Genomic DNA, 25,626 nt, shown 5'->3' with positions numbered 1-25,626 from the left:
GCCCTACCCCTCTTTGTGACACCACAGTAAACTCCCCACCCCTGTCCAGACACCCTGCCCGCAGCAGCCCTCAGTGCTGTCGGGGCTGTGCCTAGACTGGCAGCACTTCTCTGCCTGGCAGTGACGAGAATCAGTTCTTGGTTCTTCTCACCCTCCCCTCACAACCTCCCCACCCCTACGCTCTCTCCACCCCCATCCCCATTGTACCATGCAGCGCCTCACCAAGCACCTGAGGCGGGCATGGGAGCGACTGTCATGCCGCAGCGCTTCTGCGGCTGTTGATGTGGCTGATGAGCCCGATGAGCCCAATGAGCCCAACGAGCGCAACGAGCCCCAGGAGAAGAGCCAGGACGGACTGCACAGCGTAGCCATCAGTGGTCACCTGGCCAAGGCGCATAAGCACCAGTGGTGGAAGAGGCTTCGCATCAAGAGACAGTCTGCAAAGAAATCGTAAGGCTCAGGCAATGCCTGTTGCTAAGTCTCCAGCCCCTTGGCTGGAAGAGGGAGGAGGACTGCCCAAGCTGGGACAGGAGCCGGTGGATGCTCCACTCTGCCCTACACTGCCGTGCCCTTCCCTGCTCTGCTCTGCTAGACTGGTGCCTGTGAGAAACCTTGTGTGGAGCTCAGCAGGCCTTCGTCCAAGCAGAGATGGCTCCTTTCCTCTTGTCTGACTGAACACCTGGCTTGAGCAGGGCATGTGCTTCCAGGAAGACACCACACAGCCGTGCTGTTGCTGTTTAGAAATCCCTAATCCCCTCTGTCTCTGGGACATGTCTGATGTGGGACTGATCAGGGTTAAAACCAGAGTTCTATACAGGCTTTCCAGTCTCCATAGATGTAGGTAGCCTCCAGAGACTCCTGCCTTCCAAGACACAGTCTCTTTTGCTGTGCTTGATGGCTGGGCAGCCCTGCTGGAGGCAGAGACCAGTGCCTGGGCACAGGAGTCTCTTTGGGCAGGGAGCCCAGCGGTGGGTGAATGAACTGCATTATGCCTAGGAGCTGAGCATGCCTTGTCCTGCTACAAACCACTGCCTGACACTTCATGGCACTAGATCTCAACTTCAGTCCTTCTTCCCCTGCCCCTCTCTCAGCCTGGATTGATGGGAAGCAGGAGGGAAAGGTGCCTGTAGTAAAAGTCCCTTTAGGAAGACAGCAAGCTTAAGGATTTGCTCTATCAAAACAAGATGTTCATTCCCTTGCCTCCAGGCTTCTGGCAAAGTATCAGTATGGCGTTAACACACCATTTAGCGGAGCAGACTTGACCTGGAGCACGTTGTTAATGTTTTCTTTCCTTGTTTGTTTGAGGGTTTTGTTTTGGTTTTAGTTCTGCTTATGAAGCAAACCTGAAAGCAGTCTCTCTCTGGAGCACCAAGAGACCCTCTGCCACGGGTGTTAGAAGAGAATGCCTATGCAAAGTAGTTAAGCAGTGCTGTGCTTGGAATGCAACCCCCTTCTTTCTTGGTCCCTTGCTACTCCACTTAGGAGCTCTTTAAAATCCCAGCTCCTGAGACTAACCATGGGAACACCTGAATCCCTTCAAAATGAGGACTGGGTTTGAGGAGATGTTAGCCGAGCATGATGTGAAGAGTTGTTGTAGCATTACTGCAGCATCCTGATGAGGTACAAGCCTTGTAGTTAGATGTTGGTTTTCCAGTGGGCTTATTATCCTCCCCGACCCTCGAAGCAAAGAGGGGATTTATCAGATGCGACTGTAGCCAGCAGGGATGAGTTACTCCAGGGACAAGAATAGGTGGCAGTAGCATGAACGTGCCTGTAGTCAGTGTTTCAGTCTCCACTACTAGAGTCGTGCAGTAAGTTGTGTGTGAGTTACCCTTTCTCAGAGGTCTATGAATATAGGTAGAATGGCAAAGAAATGGCCGTTAAATTCCAGCAGAAAGTGTATGCAAGTGTGTGTGTATTTTTGCGGAATGCATTCCCTTCCTTTCTGTGTGTAGTGTTACTGACCATCAGAAGGATGATGCAGAAGATGACAAGACAGAAGGATGTTCTGCGTGGGGCACAAAAGGCCAGGAAAAAATGGAGGCGTCTGCAGCCTTTCCCAAGGATGAACCTATATCGATGAAAGAAGGTAGGACACTTGACCATGGAGGAGGCTATGGGGACAGATAGGAGTGGCCTGTATTCTGTGCCTTCCGACAATGGGCTGGACAATGACATTATCCACGAGCAGAGAGAGACGGAGCATGCTCATGTTCCATTTTGGGGAAGGATGGCAATGGTAATTTCGTAATGAATTAGAAGGGCCATGTCTTCCAGATTCTCTGATGGGGAAAAGCAGATGGGGAAAAGCAGCGTGAAAAAGCTTCCACAGCTCCTTTGTGCTTTTTGCCTCCTTTGCAGATGATTTTCCCATATTAGACATTGAAAATGAAGAAAATGATGAGGACGTCTTGAAGGACTCTGAGGTAGAATGATAAAATCTGTAGTTATGGCACAAAATTGCACACGGTATTGGAGGAATGGTCTCAGCAGTGCCAAGTCAAAAGGGGCAATCACTTTCCTAGTCCTGCCGGCCAAACTGCTCTTGCTGGAAGCCACGATGCAATTCGCCTTCTTGGCTGCCTGGCAATCCTTCCTACTCATATTCAGCACCTATTGAGCAACACCCCCCAGCCCCTTCTCCACCAGCCAGCTTTCCAGTCACTCTTGCCCTTCTCTGAAGGAGGCAGTGGAGCCCCACTGGGCTGACCTGCTTCTGGACTCCTTTTCCTCTGCTGCTTCTGCCACACCTTCTCACGGGGACCTTGACGCACCAGTGCTGTAGACAAGCTGTTCAATTAGGACTGAGACAATGTTAGGGCAATCTAATGACTTGGCTCTCCTAGCAGCTGCCCTTTGAGCTTGATTTCTAGTAGAGGACTGATGCAGTTAAGCCTCCTGCCACTTAGAGTCCTCCGAAAACCTAGGGGGCTTCTGCTGCGAGAAGAAATGCCTTTCCACCACTCAGCTCTCTTGCAGATCCCATCCGTGTCAAAGGATTGCCCATAGGACCCACAATCTAGACAAACAGGTGCTTCTGCCTCGCCCCTGTGCATCTTGGGCTGGTGTACTTAAGCCCCTTTCAAAAGCCCTACTCAACAGAAATGCCAAAGATGTTCTCGGTGTTTCTCCCTTCTCTTCCATCCCTCACCTCTAACATTTTATGCATGTTTTCAAAGAGGGAGCTTTGTGCGTGGCAATGGGTTGAGAAGGAGCCAGTGCCAGTGCTCACGTATCTCTTTTAAATTACACAGAAGGAATCTGTGCCTTCCGACGATGAGCTGGACAATGGCATTGTTCCAGAAGATGGCAGAGACGGAGCATGTTCGCGATCTATTTTGGAGCGGCATGGTAATGGTGAAGAAGATAGCAAACCTATGGCAGCCATCTGTGAAGCATTTGGACAGACATATGCAACTCTGGGACAGTTTGCAGCAGCTGAAAAGAAGGAATTACAACTCAATGAACTTATAAAACTGATTTCAAACAAATCTAGTGAAGAGAAAAAGAAGATGGAGGAGAAACTTAAAAGTAGAGACCAATATATTAATAGCCTGAAAAAGCAATGCCTGAAGATGTCTGAGCAAAGCAAAGAAAAACAAAGACAAATTGAAACCTTAATGAAATATCTGACTGATCTACGAACGCTGTATGATATACAAGGGCAGACTAAACAGCTACAAATTTTAGAAGAGAAGAACAAGCAACTTCAAGAAACTACGACTGAGTTAGAAACGAAGCTCCTAGAGGTCCGGTCACAGTGCAGAGAGAGAGAATTGCAACTCGTGTGTCAGAAGGAAAAAGAAAAAGAGCTGGTCACAGTGGTACGGGGTTTACAACAGAGAGTGGAAAAATGCCTGGAAGATGGTGCTCGCCTTCCCCTGTTGGACAAAAACCAGCTTCTGAGTGAGAATGAATGTCTCAAAGAGAAGAATGAGAAAGCCAGTAAGGTCATAGAGAATCAGCAAAATCACATAGCTGCACTGAATTTAGACATGCAGTCTATGCAAGAGAACCTTTTGCAAGAAAATCAGGTAGTGGAGCAGATGATAAAAGGACTGGAAGAAAAAGACAGGAAAATAGAGCAGTTAAAAAACATTTTCTCGGAAAATCGAAGACTGATGGAAGAGAATGCCGCTCTGAAAGAGCAGATGCGGCAGGTGGAAGATTCCAGGCAGCCAGTATCGGAGAAGATGCATATAGCAGACCAGTTGTTCAAGGAAATGTCCCATTGCATATTTGAGTTGAAAGCACTGTGCAGTATTCTGACTCAGAAAGCCCAGGGTGAGGAGCCAAATCTTTCCTTACCGCCGGAAATACAATCACTGAGCTGTTCAGCTGATGAGAATGAAAATTACTGCAGCGCAGAAAGCCTTCCAAAGAAGCTCTTGGACGTTTCTCAGTTACGAAAGGACATTGATGAATTAAGGACTATGATGTCAGACCGTTATGCTCAGGACATCGCGGACAATTGTACCACTCAATAACAACATTTATTAAATGCTGCTGTGTCACAAGTCTTTGCATTTTTATTTGCATCATTGAATGGAGTGGTACAAACTACAAGAAATCTTTTCTCCAAACTCCTGAATGTAGGAACAAGCTGTGAAGAATGATTATTTGGATGCTCCGTTTCCTTCATTAGGGCTCATTTTATTATTTTACCTAGTTTCTGGAATCAAAGCATCAAAACAGCCATGCTGCTACTACTCTCAGTCTTCTAAGTTAGAATCATAGAATAATTTTTTCAGGAAAGAGCCTGAAGATCCTTGATTCCAACAGGAATCTTAACACTTCCAAGTTCACCTCATAAACCACGTCCATAAGTGCCACATCTACACTTTTTCTGAATACTTCCAATGAAAGCTAGGCAAGCACTTCCTCGGGAAGCCTGTGCCAGTGCTTGGTTGCCCGTTGAGTGAAGAGCCTTTCTGAATCTCCCATCCAGTCCTCCCCAGGAACCACTTACGGCCGTTCTATACTCTCCTATGACTTTCCGCTTGGAAAAGGACAGCCACATTCACCTCGACCCAATCTACTTTCAGGTAGCTCTAGACAGCAGTAAGGTTTCCCCTCAGCTTCCTGTTTTCTACTTCAAACAAGCCCAGTTCCTACGCGCCTCCTCCGAGCAGTTGTTCTCTAGACCATGCACCATGTCTTTTGCTGGAGGTGTTTACCCTTTTTTTTGCTTTGTCTCAACCTATATAGTTTTTAGCATGGCAGGAAAAAACAGTGGGTTTTTTGCATGGCAACAGGTAAAGAAGGAGTCGGTGTCACTTCTCAAGTACCTCTCTTATATTACACAGACTAATTCTGTGGCTTCTGAGGACAGGCTGGCCAATGATCTGATCCCACCTCCCTCCTCTGGGGAGGCTTGAGATGGGATTGTGCTCCAGGTCAAGGACTAGCACAGACCTACTGCTAACAATCAGTTACCAGGGGTTTTTTTTGCCTTAAAATGCAGAAAAAAAAAGAGCTCTAAAGAGCAATCCTCAGTCCTCCAGGGAGTCTAGGCAAAAGATGGTGGCTGGGCTTCTGGTAGCCATGGAAGCTTTGCAGATCTCACGGGGATCTGATGGATTTGTAGCCTGCTGAGGGGTAAGATGTGAAGAAGCGGCACAAGCTGGAAGAGGGGGAATCCCACCTCAACCTAAGAAGAACTTTTTCTCTTCTGAGGGTGGTGAGAGAGCGATGTCAGGGAGCAGCACGGGCACTCTCCCTCGCGGACTGGGAGCCAACGAGATCCCCACGGCCGGCGGGGCAGGGCCCAGCCTCGCCCGATGTGAGCAAGAGAAGCAGGCGGTGCCAGGGCAGGCAGCTGGGGCAGCCGAGAGCCCAGAGGGTTGAAGAAGTGCCTGGTGAGGCCGCAGCTATGAGGGCGCGCCAGGACCAGGCCAGGCCGGGCTGGGGTTCAGGCCCGGTGGTGGCAGCAGGGTCAGACACAGCCCAGCCATGGCCAGGCAGGGCCACGGGGAGGCCAAGGGCAGGCCGGAAAGGCAGCCGGGGGCTGGAGCAGCGAGGTCTGTGGCCAGGCAGAGGCTCAGCTGAGACACAGCTGGAGACAGGGACACCGTGACAGAGCTCAGGCAGGGTCTGGATGCCTACGCCTGATGTAATGGGGTATTTCAAAAGAATTTCTGATTTAAACTCAGTAAGATAGACAGGATTCATTGTCTTTGTGATTTGGCTGATAAGAGCCCAGGAAAGCAGTGTAAAGCAAGCTGGACAAGACTAATTGTCCTCGTGTAGTTACCCAGTGTTCAGCGTACTCTGCCAAGCTGAGCAGTTCTAAGCCATAGTCAGATTCCCTTGAGGTATGCATTGGACTTGACCATCCTTCATTATTACCACCAGGTATGTCCAGGCCCTTGAGCAAAAGCAACCTCACAAATGGGTTTGCCTTTGCCTGAAGCAGGAGAAAGCCAACCACTTCTTCTGCTTTATGCTGAAAGTCAAACTGAGAGGGACTGTCTTCATTGGTAGATCCCCTAAGTGTTTACTGTCTATCTTGGGCTGGTATACTAGAGGCTGGTATCCTATTGGCGAGCTCAAGAATCTACCTTTCTGTCAGAGAAACCTTGGATGCCCTGGGGGTTGCCACGCAGCTGGAAGAGCAAGCCAGCAAGCAGAGAAGCCAGCAGAGGCCTTAGTAAATACAGCAAAACCTGGTCCATTGGGAGCGCAGCGATGAGGAGTGGGGCAAAGGGGTGTGGGGCAGTTTGAGCAGGCAGAGTGCAGAGAGGGGCTAGAGACCAGCCAAAAGACACTGAAGACCACGGTGGCCACCCGGCAGAAGATTAAAGCTGCTCCGTGTGCTGCAGCAAGCAGGAGGGATGCTGCCACCCAGCCAAAGCTGCAGTGGGTGCAGGCAGCTACCCAGACCCTGGCTGCAGGCAGTGCCCCCCTCCCACACCAGCTCGTGCCTCTGGTACTGGCTCCACTTGTGAAAGCTGCACTCGAGTCGGGGAACTCCTTCGTATGGGGGAGGAGCTAAGGTAGGAGGTAAAGAGGCTGAGGACCATCAGGGAATGTGAGGCTGGTATCATAGAGGCGAGCTCAAGAAACTTCCTTTCTGTCAGAGAAACCTTGGACGCCCTGGGGCTTGCCATGCAGCTGGAAAATCAAGCCAGCAAGCAGAGAAGCCAGCAGAGGCCTTTGTAAATACAGCAAAACCTGGTGCACAAGCAGTCTTCTCTGTCTTGCATGTTTGTCGGTTGTTTGTGTTACTTCTATTTTAAATGCGGTAGAGTATCGGTGGGTCACACATGCCTGAGGGCAGTGAATGCAGCAGCCTCTCTTTTCACTGCCTGGTATTGGGGTACTCAGTGCTAGAAACACCTGAGGAAAAGCTTGGAGGTGGGACTGAGTCTGCCAGGTGTGAAAAATATTAGGTGGTTGATTCACCTTCCCTGGAGGTGTTTAAGGCATGGGTGGACGAGGTGCTGAGGGGCATAGTTTAGTGTTTGATAGGAATGGTTGGACTCGATGATCCGGCGGGTCTCTTCCAATCTGGTTGTTCTATGATTCTATTCTATGCTACTTAAGCGTCTTTCAAAAGACCTACTCAACAGACACGCCAAAGATGCTGTCTCTGCTTCTCCAGTGTATTCTATCTCCCACCTAATAGCATTTTACGTATGTTTTTAAAGAGAGAGCTTTGTGTGTGGCAATGGGTTGAGAAGGAGTCAGTGCCAGTTCTCACGAATCCCTTTTAAATTACACACGTGTACTCTGAGGACAGCCTGGCCAATGACCTGATTTCACTTGCAGACAGAGAAGGAATGTGTGCAAACATCATTTCAGAGGAGGATGGCAATGGTAGTTTCCTAACGAACTAAATGGGTCCCTTTGCAAGATTCTCTGTAGTGAAGCAGATGGGGAAAAGCAGCACCCAAAGCAGATTCATACTGGGTACCTTTGGTGTAGTAGTTTTCTCGTGTCAGGAGCTGAAGATGAGGATGAATAGGAGGTCTTCTACAAGGATTTTGAGGTAGAATGATAAAACATTTCTGCTGGAAAAGAGTCTTAATCTACTAACGGGAAACGTAACTCCTCCAAACCCACAACTAAACCACGTCCCTAAGTACCATGTCTACACTCTGTCTAAATACCTCCAGCAATGGCAATTCAAGCACTTCCCCAAGAAGACTGCACCAGTGCTTGAAAGCCCTTTCAGTGAAAAGCTTTTCCTAATCTCCTATCTAATTCTCTCCAGGCACCACTTAAGACTGCTTCCTCTTCTCCTGTGACCTGCTGCTTGGCAAAGGAGAGCGACATTCACCTTGCCACAACCTCCTTTCAGACAGCTGTAGACAGCTGTAAGGTCTCCGCTCAGCTTCCTCTTTTCTAGATTAAACACGCCCAGTTCCTAAGCTGCTCCTCCGAGCAGCTCTTCTCTAGGCCATGCAGCACCTCTTGTGCTCTTCTTTGGAAGCGTTAGGGCTCCTCAAGGTCTTTCTGTAGTGAGGGACACAAAACTGCACACGGTATTGGAGGAGTGTTCCTAGCAGTGCCAAGCAGAAAGGGATAATCACTTCCCTAGTTCTGCTGGCCACACTGCTGGAATGGAAGCCACGATGCTATCAGTCTTCTTGGCTGCCTTGGAACTCTTCCCACTCCTATTCAGCACCTACTAAGCAAACACCCATGTCCTTTTCATTGTGTTCTTTCCCTCAACTAATATAGTTTTACACATGCTGTCCAAAGAGGGAGCTTTGCTGGTGGCAATGTTTTGAGAAGGACATGGTGACAATGCTCACTCACCTCTTTTAAATGACACAGGCGGATTCTGAAACTTTACAGAATTTGTCAGAAACTTTCACCATTTCATTGAAAGAAAAACACGGAGCGTTCGCACTACAAATCTCACTGCAGTGCAGGAATGGTAATTTCCCGACTAAGTAAATGTGTCCCTTTGTAAGCTTCTCTGCAGTGAAGCAGAAGGGGGAAACAGTGTGAAATAACCACTCAAAACGTGATGTCACCAGCAGCAGAACCTCAAGGAACCTCTAGAAAAGGATTTGATGGAACAGAAATAGGAAAAATTAATTGAAGCCAAAGTTTGCCACAGTATTCCTGATTGGTACCTATACATTTATTTGGCAGTTTTTACACAAAGGTGAACCTCTGTAATATCTGAAAGAGTAATTTGTCCTTTAATTTCATAGAAAAGGAGAGATGGAAGAAAAGAAACTGAAAGAGCTATGCAGAACCAATATGTAAAAAAACCAATTACTTAGGCTATGTAAACTGAGATTATCAATCAGCAGTGCAGAAGTCAAGACAGGAAAACTGAATTTGTGTCAGGAAAAACAGAATGCTAAAAAGCAGGGGAAGGAGCTACACCTGCAGCAGCATTTTGTAACTGCTTAAGTACTGTGAACAGCACAGTGACCACTGTTCCTGTGAAGTGTGTTCTTGTAAATGCCTCCATTTTTTAGTATATGGTGTGGCTTGTAACTACTTTCAAACAACGTACTTCAGGCCTGATCCTCCTCTCTAAACAAACTAGGAACAAAGACTTCAGTGCAAGTATATTTTTCAGCTGTACACAGGTGCATGCATTTGGGAGGATGTCTGCCTGCAATGTGGAAATGGAATAAATCATGCAAATACATTGATTTAGTTTCCATTTTTAGTATACAGATTTGACTAGCTAAAAATTATTAATTGCCTGTACAGGTATACTCTAGGTCTTGGCTTCCCTGAGCCGGGAAAATCCCAGAAAAACCCAGGCGGGAGCGGGGCGGGCGGCGCTGGGCTCCTGACAGCCGGGAAACGCTGCTCCCGCGCGGGGCCTGGCGGGAGGGGGCGGTCCCGGCGGTCCCGCAGGAGAGTTAAAGGGTCCCTCGGGAGCGCGGGGCCAGGAGCGGGGTAGTTGGATTGGGCAGGGCGCAGAGAGGGGCTAGGGACCAGCCAAAAGGCGCTGAAGACCACGGTGGCCACCCGGCAGAAGATTAAAGCTGCTCCGTGTGCTGCAGCAAGCAGGAGGGATGCTGCCACCCAGCCAGAGCCGCAGTGGGTGCAGGCAGCTACCCAGACCCTGGGCTGCAGGCAGTGCCCCCCTCCCACGCCAGCTCGTGCCTCTGGTACTGGCTTCACTTGTGAAAGCTGCACTCGAGTCGGGGAACTGCTTCGTATGGTGGAGGAGCTAAGGGTGGAGGTAAAGAGGCCGAGGACCATCAGGGAATGTGAGAGGGAGATAGACCAGTGGAGCAGTGCCCTCTCACTCACTCAGCAGCCTGCTGGAGCTGGTGCATCTGAACACCACCACCTGCAAACTGCAAGGTTGGGGGAACAAGAGATGGGGAATGGCAGCAAGTTCCTGCCAGACGAAGGAAACCTGCTCCCCTCACCCAGACAACAAAACCCCAGATCCCCCTGGTGAACAAATACAATGTGCTGTAGGTGGAATCCAATCCTGAGGAGGAGGAGGGTGGCTCCCACAGCCTTGAATCTTACCCTCGGCTGCACCATCCTCAGAAAAAGATGAAAACATCCTCCATTATGAAGAAGAGGAGGGTGATTGTTGTAGGGGACTCCCTCCTAAAAGGTACGGAGGGACCCATCTGCAGACCGGACCCGCTCCACAGAGAGGTCTGCTGCTTTCCGTGGGCATCAGTGAAGGAGGTAGCTAGAAAACTTCCTTCCCTGGTCCATGAGATGGACTACTATCCTCTGACAGTATTCCGAACTGGTAGTGATGATCTAGAGAACAGAAAGACCAAAGCCATCAAGAGAGACTTCAGGGCCCTTGGGAAAATGATGGAGGGCTCTGGGGCACAAATAGTATTCTGCTCCATTCCAAGACTAAATACAGAGGAGCAGGAAGTCAGGAAGAGGAATTCCATTAATGCCTGGCTCCGAGCCTGGCGCGAGGAGAGGGGCTTTGGTTTCTTTGATCATGGGGTGGCTTACACACCCCCAGGCTTTCTTACTAAGGATGGGACACGTGTGTCTCCTAGGGGGGCCAAAGCCCTTGCTAAAAACCTAGCTAAGCTCATAAACCGAGCTTTAAACTAGTTGTGAAGGGGGAGGGGGATGAGACCAGGCTAGACAGGAGTGAGCCTGGACGTGGGGCGCTGTTGACTTGGAGAGGGTGTGCTGGTGAGGAGCACCAGTACATCACCACACAGCAAGTGGGGGTGATTACACCTGGGGGTGGTAAGGAAGTTGTGGGCACTTTGGTGTTAGCTACTCCAGTGACCAGGCAATTGGGAATGAACTCTATTCCCTCTAAGATGGCTGAAGGTTCGGCAGCTCAGCTGAAGTGCATTTACACCAATGCACGCAGCATGGGTAATAAGAAGGAGGAGCTGGAAGCTGTCGTAGGGCAAGGAGGCTATGATGTCGTTGCCATCACAGAAACATGGTGGGATGACTCATATAACCGGAATGCAGCTATGGTGGGGTACAAACTCTTCAGGCGGGACAGGAAGGGTAGGAGAGGAGGCGGGGTAGCCCTTTATGTAAGGGAGGACTTGGACACCGTTGAGGTGGATTGTGGCGATGAGGAGATTGAGTGCCTGTGGGTTAAAATCAGAGGAGCCCATAAGAAGGTAGATTTTGTGATGGGAGTCTGTTGCAGACCACCCAGCCAAGGAGAAGCAGCTGATGAGCTCTTCTATAAACAGCTGGGGTTAGTCTCTAGATAGATGCCTCTTGTTCTTGTGAGAGACTTCAATCTTCCAGATATCTGCTGGAAGTACAATAGAGCAGAAAGGAAGCAGTCTAGGACGTTCCTGGAGTGCGTGGAAGACAACTTCCTCATACAGCTAGTGAATGAACCGACATGAGAAGGTGCCCTCCTGGACCTGCTGTTTGTGAACAGAGAAGGCCTTGTGGGGGATGTGGCAGTAGGAGGACGCCTAGGACAAAGCAATCATGAGATGATAGGGTTTTCTGTTCTTGGTGAAGTAAAGAGGGTGGTTAGCATGACAGTGGCACTAAATTTCCAGAGGGCAGACTTTGAACTCTTCAGAAGGCTGGTTGGCAAAGTCCCATGGGAGACAGTACTTAAGGGCCCCCATGAGGGCTGGGAGCTCTTCAAAAAGGAAATCCTAGCAGCTCAGGAGAAAGCTATCCCCATGTTCCGGAAAAAAAGCCGTCAGGGGAAAAAAACAGCTTGGTTGAACAGAGAGATCTTGAGTGATATCAAGCAGTGTAAAGCAAGCTGGACAAGACTAATTGTCCTCGTGTAGTTACCCAGCGTTTGGCGTAGTCTGCCAAGCTGAGCAGTTCTAAGCCATAGTCAGATTCCCTTGAGGTATGCATTGGACTTGACCATCCTTCATTATTACCACCAAGTATGCCCAGGCCCTTGAGCAAAAGCAACCTCACAAATGGGTTTGCCTTTGCCCGAAGCAGGAGAAAGCCAACCACTTCTTCTGCTTTATGCTGAAAGTCAAACTGAGAGGGACCGTCTTCACTGGTAGATCCCCTAAGTGTTTACTGTCTATCTTGGGCTGGTATACTAGAGGCTGGTATCCTATTGGCGAGCTCAAGAAACTACCTTTCTGTCAGAGAAACCTTGGATGCCCTGCGGGTTGCCACACAGCTGGAAGAGCAAGCCAGCAAGCAGAGAAGCCAGCAGAGGCCTTAGTAAATACAGCAAAACCTGGTCCATTGGGAGCACAGCGATGAGGAGTGGGGCAAAGAGGTGTGGGGCAGTTTGAGCAGGCAGAGTGCAGAGAGGGGCTAGAGACCAGCCAAAAGACACTGAAGACCACGGTGGCCACCCGGCAGAAGATTAAAGCTGCTCCGTGTGCTGCAGCAAGCAGGAGGGATGCTGCCACCCAGCCAAAGCTGCAGTGGGTGCAGGCAGCTACCCAGACCCTGGGCTGCAGGCAGTGCCCCCCTCCCATACCAGCTCGTGCCTCTGGTAGCACGAGCTATCCTAGCAGCTCAGGAGAAAGCTATCCCCATGTTCCGGAAAAAAAGCCGTCAGGGGAAAAAAACAGCTTGGTTGAACAGAGAGATCTTGAGTGATATCAAGAAGAAGAGAAACATTTATGGGCTCTGGAAGAAGGGACAGGCATCTTGGGTGGACTACAGGAGGGAAGTGAGATTGTGCAGAGAAAAAATCAGGAGGGCTAAGGCCCAACTAGAAACCAGATTGGCAAAGTCTGTGAAAGACAACAAAAAATCTTTCTATAAATATATGAATAATAAAAGGAGGACTAGGGAGACCATATAGTCCCTATTGGATGCAGAAGGAACACCAGTGACAGGGGATGAGGAAAAGGCTGAGGTACTTAATGCCTTCTTTGCCTCAGTCTTTAATTGTAAAGAAAGTTGTTCCCTCTGTGTGTGAATCCAGGAGTGAGAGGAGCAAAATGAGGCTCCCATGATCCAAGAGGAGGTGGTCAGAACCTTGCTTGCCCGACTAGACACCCACAAGTCTATGGGGCCAGATGGGATCCACCCAAGGGTATTGAAGGAGCTGGCGGATGTGCTGGCCAAACCCCTTTCCATCATCTTCCAACAGTCCTGGAAGACTGGGGAAGTTCCACTGAACTGGAGGCTGGCCGATGTTGTGCCCATCTACAAGAAGGGTCGCAGGGAGGACCCAGGGAACTACAGGCCTGTCAGTCTGACCTCAGTGCCAGGGAAAGCCATGGAACAGGTGCTCTTGAGTGCTATCATGAAGCACATGCAAGCGAACCGGGTGATCAGGCCCAGTCAACATGGGTTCACAAAAGGCAGGTCTTGCCAAAGTAACCTGATTGCCTTCTATGACAAAGTGACTCGGCTGCTGGATGAGGGAAAGGCTGTGGATGTGGTCTTCCTGGACTTCAGTAAAGCCTTTGACACAGTTTCTCACAGCATTCTGCTTGAGAAACTGTCAGCCTCTGGCCTGGACAGGTGCACACTCTCCTGGGTGGAAAACTGGTTGGATGGCCGGGCCCAGCTAAATGGTGTGAAATCCAGCTGGAGGCCAGTGACAAGTGGGGTTCCCCAGGGCTCAGTGCTGGGTCCAGCCCTGTTCAATGTCTTTATCAATGACCTGGATGAAGGCATCGAGTGCACCCTTAGCAAGTTTGCGGATGACACTAAGATGGGTGGAAGTGTTGATCTGCTGGAGGGTAGGGAGGCTCTGCAAAGGGATCTGGACAGGCTGGACCACTGGGCAGAGTCCAATGGCATGAGGTTTAACAAGGCCAAGTGCACTCAGGGCACAACAACCCTGTGCAGTGCCACAGACTAGGAGAAGTCTGTCTAGAAATCTGCCGGCCAGCAGTGTGCCCAGGTGCCCAAGAAGGCCAATGGCATCTTGGCTTGTATCAGAAACGGTGTGACCAGCAGGTCCAGGGGGTTTATTCTCCCTCTGTACTCAGCACTGGTGAAACCACTCTTGAATCCTGTGTTCAGTTCTGAGCCCCTCATCGCAAGAAGGATGTTGAGGCTCTGGAGCAAGTCCAGAGAAGAGCAACGAGGCTGGTGAAGGGGCTGGAGAACAGGCCTTATGAGGAGCAGCTGAGAGAGCTGGGGTTGTTTAGCCTGGAGAAGAGGAGGCTGAGGGGAGACCTCATTGCTCTCTACAACTATGTGAAAGGAGGTTGTGGAGAGGAGGGTGCTGGCCTCTTCTCCCAAGTGACAGGGGACAGGACAAGAGGAAATGGCCTCAAGCTCCGCCAGGGGAGGTTCAAGCTGGATGTTAGGAAAAAAATTTTCACAGAAAGGGTCATTGGACACTGGAACAGGCTGCCCAGGGAGGTGGTTGATTCACCTTCCCTGGAGGTGTTTAAGGCACGGGTGGACGAGGTGCTGAGGGGCATGGTTTAGTGTTTGATAGGAATTGTTGGACTCGATGATCCAGTGGGTCTCTTCCAACCTTGTTATTCTATGATTCTATGATTCTATATTTAAGTTACAGACTGGGGGAGCAGAACAGTCCTCCACACTTCAGGCTCGTTCAAACCTTCTGTCAATTGCAAGACCTGTGAAGGTCTAGTTCATGTTACATAAAACATACTCCGTTATGCTAATGTCACATTCATGGAGGTAACAGAGGTGGATGACTGTCCAGAAAATGGTTCGCAACTTTTAGTAGATGTTCTCTTTCCAACCAGGCCAAACAGTCTGAAGTTGACGTTTAATTGTAAAATGAAAGACAATCTTAGATATCTAGCTCTGCTGAAGACGTGAGATTTTGCTGTAGGCTTCAGGGAGAATCCTGACACAATTCCTATTGATTGTTGCACTTAAAAGAAAAACCTCAGATTTGGTGAATGGGAAAAACATCTTCTAATACCATTTTCTTTTTAAATGTTATCACGGAGTTTATTTTAAACATAACTGCTTTTAATTTCTAGGTTCATCTAAGATTCTGCATTATCATTCATCCTTAGTGGCACAGGTAAATTTAGTGCATCAACAGTAATTGATTAGCATTCTGCAAGATAATACTTATTAATTTCTCTTTAAATACAAATACAGTTCTAAATCCTACAAAAGCACATTGCTTGCAAAAAAAACACAGCTGTGGAATCAAAACACATTAGGTGTTTAGTTCATTATGTGGAAAAATGCCGTCATGTAGGAGCTTCCGTAAGTAATTTATCAAGTGCTGAACTCATTAAGAATTTTTGGGCCAAACTCTCATAATGCAAATATAGGATTCCTGTCTCTATATTGATAGATCAAAAGGCCTTGAGGATGTATTTTTTTCTGTTAAAAGTCGCCCTTTTAATTTGCTTAAGAGTACACAAACTTTACAGCTATAACTCTGACTTAATTTCCATTTCTGGCCTGCATTGGTAGCAATATCAGAGAATATTTTTGTTCTAGGTCTTAGTATATAACAACTTGAAATATTTGCCATACAAATAAGAAAAACATGCAAATGAAGCATATACTTTGACAAAACAATGATTTCTTTTGACTGCTACATGATCACTGTTTCTTTATAGTGGTTAAATATTATACTGGGTTTTGCTTATTTTTCATTGTATAAACCAATGTCATAATGCATCCTTTTTGTAATGAAATGAAAATAGCTTGAAGTAAAAACTGTCAAAATGTTTTCAGACAAGAATTTTAGTTCTGGAACAATTTTCATGATAAGAAAAATATTGGCCACCATAATGTCAATGGCAAAACTCCCACTGTCATCATGTAAACCAGTTTCATTCAGTGAGTGTATAAAGAAAAGTAGTCTTCTAAAAAAATGTAAATTCCATCCTTAGTTCTAAAGAATATATTATGCAATATATTTAAGAGAAATGGAGAGTATATTAAGCTTAAGTTGCTGAATCATGGATATTCCCAGCCTGAACATAAATAGCTCACCTAAGCCTTTCAAAACATATATTTTATCTGGATTTTTTTCCTAGTCGTCTCCAAAATTATTAAACCTAAATTCAGTCAACAGTCCAAATCTCAGTATTAAAAAAAAAAAAACAAGAAACCAATTTGTACATACTTTATAAAAAGATACTAAACACAAATTTTCAAACTGGGCAACAGAGGAAGAAAGCCATTATGAATAATTAAAATATGCAGTATCTTAATTTTTTAATAAATATATATACACATGGAATCTTACTCTACAGCTAGAAGACAACTCACTCCTTATCTGTGAAAACTGAAAAATGGATATAAAATAGAATTTTTCATATCAGAAACAGCTTTAGGTATTTTTAATAAAGGCACAAAAGCTTAAACTCTCCAGCCTTTTCCTTGTCATGCTTCATATTTATAGCATATATTTAAAATAAGTCATAGAGTCATAGATCAAAAATAAATAAATGACAGAAGTTCCAAGATATTATTATCATTTTACTGGATGCTCTGGAGATTTACCACAGGTACATACAGACCACAGTTGTGGTGTTTCTCAGTGACTTACAGTGTAATCAGAGTCCATTCATTGACCACAGTGTAATGGACAAAAGACACACTTTTCAGCAGGATAAAAAATGTTTCATTTGAACCCACTATTTTTTTTTAACAAGGTAATTCAGTTGTTCTCAAAACACTAATGTGCTTCTTTCCCATGTAAACAGGGGACCCGTGATAGTTCTTAACTGGAAGTTTCTAAATAAAGGGAAGAGAAACCAAGAAATTCTGAACTTTGACAGGTAGCCACAATCCAAAATTTTAGAACAGTGGAAACACAGGCATTAACCGGTTTTCAACAGCTTAGCAGAAAACCACAAAGTAGAAATAAATGAAGGCCAAATTATACCTTGTTCAAAAGGATTTATATTTTCTTTTTATTTATGCCAATATTTAAAAAGAAATTCTGAAGAACAATGAGCGACATAATCTTTACTAAATTTGCAAAAAGTTACATTATGAAGAATAATTGAGGACATTTTATTTTTTTTTCCCCTGCAGAGTACTGTAGCCCTCCAAGGTAAAAAAGGGAGTCTGGTGAAAGGAAGCTAATTTTAATTCTTCAGATTAAATGATATCCACAGTAATGTTCAGTTCCATTGGCATGAGCAGTCTATAGGCTCTTGAATGACGTACGTAATTTCAGTGCCATTTCCTGAGCAGCGTAGTGGTACAGTGAGATTACGTGTTCCATTTTCTCGACAACATTTACAAAATCTTAAATGGCTATCAATATTGACATTGAAAATTGTTGCAGATGGGCATTTTCCGTCACAAGAAGCCACATTTATCTGTAGGTAAAAGAGTAACTGAAGTTAGAGATGTCAGGTGTTAGATTTTGAACTTGCTGGTTAAAACCCATTTTTACATTTGAAAAGGACTCTGGTCTTAAAAATTATTTTGTCTTCTAAATTTCAGAGCAAAACCTTTTTTCACTATTGCATTAGACAAAGAGTCTTCTTGCCTGATACCCTGACAGAAAAGAAATAGACTTTTTTCAATTAAAACTTAAGCAGAGCCGAAATGCTGGAAAATACAGAATGTCCATGTTAGGTCTTGTTATTTTAGTCATAGTTTTAAATCTGTTTTCTTAAGCAAGTGAGGCATATGAAGGATGCTTTGATCCACTCCCTTCCAAAGAGCCTGTGAACAAATGGGCCATAAACAAACAAATTAGACCAAAAGGTAACTCTTAGAGCTTTCCTGGAATTTTCCTGTCCGAAGATTGACAGCATTAATCTGGCCAAAGAACACATACATAGTTCCAAACCAGCCATTCCAGATACCACCATGTGACGGACCAAATTCCTGTCATTGAAACAATGTCAGGGATTTTGCTGTAGGAGAGCTGGGGGGAAGGGAAGTGGAGCTAAGGATGTGAATAGAAATTTTGAGGAGATAAAAGTCTGGAAGAACTTCTGGGTGAAGCGTAAGGGAATCTGGACTGTGGGAAGGGTGGGCAGCCCTCAAGGAAATCTGTGATGATATTTTGCCTCTTTCCTTAGGACTGCTTAGGTTCTTGAACAGAATCTCACCAGAGAAGAACACTTGGAGAGTAAAGGTCTTTGAAGATGAAGGCAGCAGTGTTTCTATCACCTTCTAAGTGGAAGCATTTCTGCTCCTCTTTTAGAATGGGATGTTATCTCATGGTGAAGAGTTCAGTGTCTTTGTTAGTTAGAAGCAATGACGCTGTATCGTTTTCCTCTGAAGCCAGGTGTTTTTCCAGGTAGGAATGCTCAGTCTTCCAGTCATAGGAACAGCTAATTTTACACCATTTACTAGTCGGATAACATTCCTCAGGTCAAAGGTCTGCTTTTGAAAGATAGCAACAATTTTTTGTTGCTTGTTGATAGCTATAACCTACTTCTGAATATTTGGCACGGTAAGCCCAGTGTGAAACATCGGTCTTTTATGCTTACCGGGCTTTGACTTATACAATCGTTTTTTCTTATGGTCGTCCTGATTGTCATTTTCTGGCAAATCCTTTCTTCCTTTTTGCCTGACCAAACACAGAAAATGCATACTGAATCAATACACTTTTTGTACCATGTTTGCTACTAAAAAAGTGAAACTGTTAAAATAATTTTAATAATTATGTTAATAAATACTTCCTGAGCATTACTATTGATTTTATAGCTGGCACATATGAAGTGTCAAGTGGCCCATTAAGTGATACAGATTTTATAAACATTAAAATAATAATATGATTTTGAATTGCATATATGGCAAGACAATACGAGCAACTAGAAAAAAGATGTCTCGAGTAATTTTGAATACTATTAGAATTAATTCTGTTTTGATAGGAATACTGAATATGAATAAGATTCTGATCCTGTATGTTAGAAAATTTTCAGAATTTAACATTTTATAAGGTAAAGCAGTGAATGTGATTACAAATGTGATGTCATTTTGAATGTTTAGAATTTAAATAGAACTATATAATTTCAATTGAATTTCTTCAAGGAAGCTTTGAAAGAGAGGAATGCAAATGTTTGCTAGATACATTGCAGTTTTTACCACCGGAACCGAAGCTGTAGCTCTGTGTCAGCATATGGATTAGGGAAATACTACAATTTTCAGTACATTCTGGAAGAGATTGATAGGATTTTTCCTTTGATTTGAAAAACAAAGCTATAGAGTGCTAAGCCATTTTTGACATACTAAAAATTCTGTTATGGTACTGAAACAGCTAAATGTACAATCTTTCGTGCTGTGCTCCATATCAGGCTGTTTGTTATTACTATCTGTATAACAGCAGTTATTTAGGTCTCCTGTTTCACCACCCGTCAAAATTGCTTATTAGTTTTTCTACACAACCATTCTGGACATTTAGTATGTAAAACAAGCACTATTCAGCAGTTTCTCCAACTTCAGCGCATGCCTTCGTGGGTGGGTGTACACAAGAACAACTTTTCTGTTCCCCGGGACCTCGTGAGCACTTCTATAAGATAAATGAGTTCTGAGTAACTGAGATATTCTGCAACCACAACTCCAGTGGGTATTTAAAAATTAGGCTGGCTGCAGAGTGGAATTAGAATTTAATTCATGCATTGCATGCTCAAACAAGATGCTGTTACTGAACTGGTAGATCACTGTAGGACCGAAGCTGTTAGCCTCCAGCATCTTGGTTGTTGCTCAGCAACACTTAAGAAGAAGAAGTCCTGTGATATTTCCATCAGAAAGCACTGGCCAGCATAAATATGTGGAGACAGTGGAATCTTTGTACTTCTACAAGTCATGTGGAGAGATATATGACATTTCAGCATATAAGGTGCTGATATTTAATGAAAACTCTGTTGCTATGTTTTTCTCTCTCTCACTCTCAACAGTCAAGAAGATCTGCATTCGTTATTAGGTATACTTTTTCTACTCACTCCTTATTCCAGTAAGGAGTTTCTGTGACTTACCTATCTGTAAAAGCAAAGAATTGTGTTCAAAACGCAACGGTTATGTAACATTCTGTAATTTCTGGTGTAAAGACTATTTATTAATGCATGATTGTAGTTCTATGTTCCCCCTCCCCCATCATTTGCATAACATGTTATTTGTGACAAAAAATAAATACAGCATAAATCCATATCTACAAAGGTGAGCTAGGCAGCTATGCACAATCTTGCTCTATTTTAAGATAAAAACAGTTCCGTGATTAAATTCAGAGACCTGAGATCGGATTTAAAATCTCTTGGTAACAGTGTTCAGGGTGATGATGCTTTTTTAAAGTAACATTTCTTGTTTCGGCTACCCTGTACAGTAATTTCACATATTAAAACCAGTTTCAGAAAGGAATAGGAGGAAGAACCATCTGCAGCATATACCACAAATGGATGAACCTAATTCTGACAGGTGCTGAGCAGTGAACCCTAACCAGGCTTTAGAAACCCACTGATTTCAGAGGCCAGCAGGGGCTCAGCATCTCTCAGTATCAGGCCCAATACCATTAACTGCATGGCAACATTTAATAGTGATGACAGCCATACGTGTATATCAAGCAGTGCTTCCACTATTATTAGAAAAAGAAAAGACGTTATTAAAAGTAATACCTGGTTCACAATTAATACTATTGGTAGGCACTACTGGACTAATGGCAAAGGGTAATAGACCCAGTCCAGAACCTGGCAGAATCATTAGGAATATAAGTTTCTCATTAAATAAAAACATTTTTATTTAAAAGACATTTCATTAATTCTTACACTGCCAACTGCAATTTTTCTGTTAGAAAAAAGATGATGAGCTTTCTAAATTTAGAAACTCTGCAGCTGCTTCAAGTCTCACTAAAGACGGCCTGAACTTTATTACTCTCTGGTTAGCACAAAACTGGAATGATGCTTCCTTGTAAACCAAACTTTTGTAATGAGTCTCTCTATGGCAAGGTAAGAATTAAATATTTGCATTCACTTTGCATGCATTGAATCACAAGCTCTTTCAGAGAGATTATTTGTTCCCATTAAGACCCCAAGGTGCTGCAAGCTCTACTTCTAAGTACTCTTTTTATCTGCTTCACCACAGGGCACATGCTTTTGGTTAAAATAAAACAAATTTTAAATAAAAATAAAATAGCATATAATTGTATGAATTATAGCTGTGTTTTTAGCAGTCACCTCAGCAAGTGTTTCTGAAGTATAACGATGCCTTTCCTGAGGCCAAGAAATACAGTCAAAATTATAGGTCTTCCTGGTCAACAGAAAACCAGTAGCTGTTAATTCTTTTGACTAATACAGCAAACCTAACTGGGGGGCAGTAGTTAAATACTTTTCAACGTAGCTTATCACATTAGAAAAATAATATTGATTAGTAAGATTTTAAGCACAATTCTGGTATGTTCTATGCTGATTTTCTGTCAAAAAATATATTATGTTGCATTAAAATAGCTTTTATTTTATATTTTAGATACAATAGAAGAACAGTACTTGCAGTTCACTTTCAAAGCTTTAGATGAATTGGAAACTTAAATATTGTTCTGTATTTGATAGATCTGAATATTTCTTGTTATATCATCCAATTACTTACAATATAGTGCACTTCTGAATCTTTAATTACTATGTAATGTATGGTCTTAAGTCAGTGACTTCCTGTTCAATATTATTAAGTAAAGTTTGTCCAAAAAGATTCCAAGGATTAATTTGCTCAGATATTTTAACTCTAGTGTTGAATACAAAAAAAAGACCAAATAAGAAGGGGGAGGGGAGTTGTAGCATTCAACAAGCTCTTGCTCTGCACAATTAGTTATATACAATGGTGTTTTATTTTTATATATACATAAATATATACCCGGATAGTAAAACTTTTCCTAGTCAAAACTGCAGAGAAAATCAGTTTGTCCTCAACTAACACTTAAAATTGCATAAGTTATAAAACTTTATATAAGCTTGCATCACAAAATACACTCAGAGAATGTGAATGTATTCCCAGATATTGAAAAGTCAATTTTATATAAGGATTTCTTTAGGTATTACTATAACTCTTCCACATTTGGGATTTGAAAAATTATATTCCAGTATTTTTTGCCCTAGGAGGTGCATACTAGCTGTATAGAATAAATCGGTAAGTTTGGAGTCATCTTTCAAAACATCGTCAAATTAGAAATAAATTTTAGGACTGTAAACCCCTATCTTTCATGGTGAAAATCTTATAAGCAGTATTTTAGAGTCAGGTTAGCAATAAAGGGAATGTTTTCATTATTTTACTTAAGATAACTTTTTATCTTACACAGGCTATATTTGGAGAGATTTGGTTATACTCCAGAACAATAATGTTAAAAATCACCAAGTCAGCAGCCAAACGAAGCAAGACTTTTAAGAGAAGTAGTTAGTAATTAAAAGAATTGTATGTGATTTGCAGGAGCTGCATGCTTTTTCTTTCTTTGTGTCCCAGCAAGTGAGGTTAAAAAAACAAGCCCTCCAAAACCAAAGCCAAACTAGCACATATTGCAGCCTTCATCACTTACAGGTCTTGCAGCAGCCATCATTATACGTCTGCACAACGCCTCCATTCTAGAAAAATAAAGGGAGAATATTTCAAAAAAGACTGTGCTCAATGCAAAGGTAAATTGTATCTCAAGACGTTCCGTGTTTTAAAGATGTCCAACTAATTAGAAATAGTGTCACTGAAATCAAGGGAATTACAAAGATATGAATCAGCTCAAGATTTGGTTCACAAATTCTTTACGGCCTTTGACACTGAAAATGAATTTGTCACTGCTCATCTTGTATCCTTTGTATAAGACACTTAGTCTGTATAAGCTTCTTTTTGGATCATCCACTACCATCTGTTCCTCACTGCAGAGATTTATTAAGATAGTTTAAAAAATTCATGTATGCGTCTTTGCTGATGATGCAAAAGAATTTACATTCATCACACGCCAAGCAAATAATTAATACCTAATAAGCAGCACTTTACAACATTAAATATGTATATATACATGCTTTTGGAAGAGAATATTAACTGCAGAATTTCAGAAACATTAGCGTGCTCAATTCTTTTTCTCAATTACAATTGCTATTAATTTCTGCTGAAGTTGCTTGTTAGAAAGTGGAAGTGTATGGAAGTGAAGCAAATGTCCTTCTGAAATTAAAAGAGAGCAAGAGAAGGGTGAGCGAAGAGAGAGAAGTTGTCTGAATCTGTCAGAATGGTTGCAAGCAAGAAAAAACATGCCCACAATTTCAGTGCATAGCCCAGAACTGCATATCAAGCAGACAGCTCAACATAAATAACACCCTTATGATAACAAGAGGCAAAAAGCAGTTTTAAGCTTCCATCTTTTCATGTTAGCATGAAATTTTTATCTCGTTGCATAAAAACTGCTAAATAAGTTGTTCAAGAACATTATAAATGAGCACTTAAACTCAGCCTCTTAAATCCATATTCCTAAATTATCATGAGCTGTCTCTCAGAAGAGCTTTCTCCTCAGCTACTGGTTCAGTTCGTCTACAATGAGCAGCTCTGAAAAACAGGTAAGACTGATTCAGGGTGGTAATTTTAGGGCTCCATTCTTCAAAATCCTAATTTATTACTAGAGAAAGATCCTAACAGATGATAACAAAAGGGTTCCAAGGCAGAAACTCAAGGATAAAGTCAAAGCAGAACAGGCATTAATTTCAGATAGAACGCCTTCTTCAGGATTGGAAGGAGAAAGGACTTTTTTAAACAAATGCAATGGATTAGTGGGACTTGAGCAAAGTTTGTAATCTGTATTCAAGGCAGTGATGGTACTTATCCTCTCTACATGTATATTTATTTTAGTAGTAGTAGTAATAAATGCTGTACTGCAAGTGCAATAATTATAAGAAGCGTTAGAAAGTTAGAGAAGTATTAAATTACAAATTAAATTGTAAACAAATATGTAATCTACATGAAGCATCCATGTTCTTCAAACTAGTTTATATGGGCATGCCAAATGTAGATTTTTAGATATATGATGTAGGTAAATGCCCTTTCATGTATGAGAGGTATCATTTGTTATGTTATACAAAGCCTAGTTTAAGAGATAATCAAGTACATATATACTCTGTCATTTTTCTAATCTTTGCACGGCTTAAGAAATTTTTAATGTAGCCCACTTTTATAGGCAGCATTTCTGAATTGTTTGATCCAATGTGTTTAGTGTATGTGTACTACAAATTTGGCAAAGTGTTATTCCAAACTTAAGTAAGACATAGTGATTAGCACTTCATATAAAAGTATGTCAAGCATGGCTCCAATTCCACAATATTTTAAAGCAATTACCAATAAGACCTGAAACAAATTCTCATAATCCTCACAGATATTTTGTTAGCCAAAAAGCAAACAGAAACATAGAAAACAAGGCTATAAGTTGCTTGCTTACATGTTTTTACTTACCATTTTTTTTTAATTTAAAAAGTGCACGAGGTGTGCACGCATTGTCTGGTGTAAGCCAAATTCCATATCAGTTATTGTCAGTTACCTCACCCATAGTACAAACCTTTGTACACTCAGTGTCATTAAAAGGGGGGCAGGAAACACTTGATCCCACTATGATAGCCCCTGCGGGTGTCTTTGCGCACTTGTAGGTAGTGCAGTTGGAGCTCCAGCTGCTTCCTTCCTGAATATATAAAACAAAACCAATGTCGGGAAAGACAAAACATTTCAATTTTATCTCCAACCCCAAAGGTCTGTAAAAATGGTGCCCTGATGCCATAACACCTACTGGAGTGCAAAGTTTGTTGCAAACCACCCATAGGTGACAAAGGGAAAAAACATCCTGTAACCACCAGCAGCTACTCCTCCCTGGAGCCATGGCTCCACTGTGCAGTGTGCTTCTCAGCATGAGTGTCCTAGTGTAGAATGAAAAGTCTCTGTGACAGAAAAAAAGTCCAATAGTTTCTTTTGCTCCAAAAGTAATGGAAAGTGCGAATTAAATCATGGCCACATCTACATTTTCTTGTCTGTGGGTGCTGGAACGCACCATCCTGAACCTCAGTGCTGCAGTTTGAACACTTCCTTTCTGCAGAAACCAGACGGAGGAGAAGAGCGTCCCTGGGAAGACTCAGAAGCTCCTAACTCATCTAAATCACACTTTTGATACAATTTGAACCCTACCCTGCACTTAGAGTATATCCAGGCTTAACTAAACGATGACATGCCCATATCTCTGTAGAAAATACTACAACAAATTAAATGAAATAAGGAATTCACCTAGTGTGAAATCGAAGACCTTTAAAACACACTCCTTTCCTATCATATATCATAAATGGCTCTTAAGAGTGTAACTGGCAGTAAGGAGGGATGAAACAAGACTCACAGCATGAGTTAACTTAAGAAGTAAGTGTC

At 43.6% G+C, this 25,626-nt stretch overlaps 2 protein-coding genes across 2 annotated transcripts in view; one reads left to right on the top strand and one right to left on the bottom strand.

The window, feature by feature from the left end:
* Positions 1–208: 208 nt before the first annotated feature.
* LOC138726449 (centrosomal protein of 85 kDa-like) lies at positions 209–4,487 on the top strand. Its single transcript, XM_069868621.1, has 4 exons — positions 209–450; positions 1,956–2,089; positions 2,362–2,426; positions 3,255–4,487. The coding sequence occupies exons 1-4, from the start codon at positions 209–211 to the stop codon at positions 4,485–4,487; spliced, it is 1,674 nt and encodes a 557-aa protein (XP_069724722.1).
* A 12,842-nt stretch (positions 4,488–17,329) lies between these two features.
* OTOGL (otogelin like) overlaps positions 17,330–25,626 on the bottom strand; it is a 91,800-nt gene continuing 83,503 nt past the window's right edge. The window contains 5 exon segments of the mRNA XM_069857968.1: positions 17,330–17,630; positions 18,759–18,838; positions 20,880–20,951; positions 22,784–22,829; positions 24,779–24,898. Of these exon segments, the coding sequence (XP_069714069.1) occupies positions 17,430–17,630; positions 18,759–18,838; positions 20,880–20,951; positions 22,784–22,829; positions 24,779–24,898 (519 nt within the window). The 3' untranslated portion in view covers positions 17,330–17,429.

This window comes from Phaenicophaeus curvirostris, chromosome 1 (assembly GCF_032191515.1).
Source record: "Phaenicophaeus curvirostris isolate KB17595 chromosome 1, BPBGC_Pcur_1.0, whole genome shotgun sequence".
Lineage (NCBI taxonomy): Eukaryota > Metazoa > Chordata > Aves > Cuculiformes > Cuculidae > Phaenicophaeus > Phaenicophaeus curvirostris.
This window is presented reverse-complemented; position numbering and strand designations above follow the sequence as displayed.

Bases quoted from the DNA above. Each gene is read 5' to 3' on its own strand.
- LOC138726449 (XM_069868621.1), top strand. From the start codon at position 209: ATGCAGCGCCTCACCAAGCACCTGAGGCGGGCATGGGAGCGACTGTCA. The intron at 451-1,955 runs GTAAGGCTCAGG...TTCTGTGTGTAG, and splicing joins AGACAGTCTGCAAAGAAATC to TGTTACTGACCATCAGAAGG. The intron at 2,090-2,361 runs GTAGGACACTTG...CCTCCTTTGCAG, and splicing joins ACCTATATCGATGAAAGAAG to ATGATTTTCCCATATTAGAC.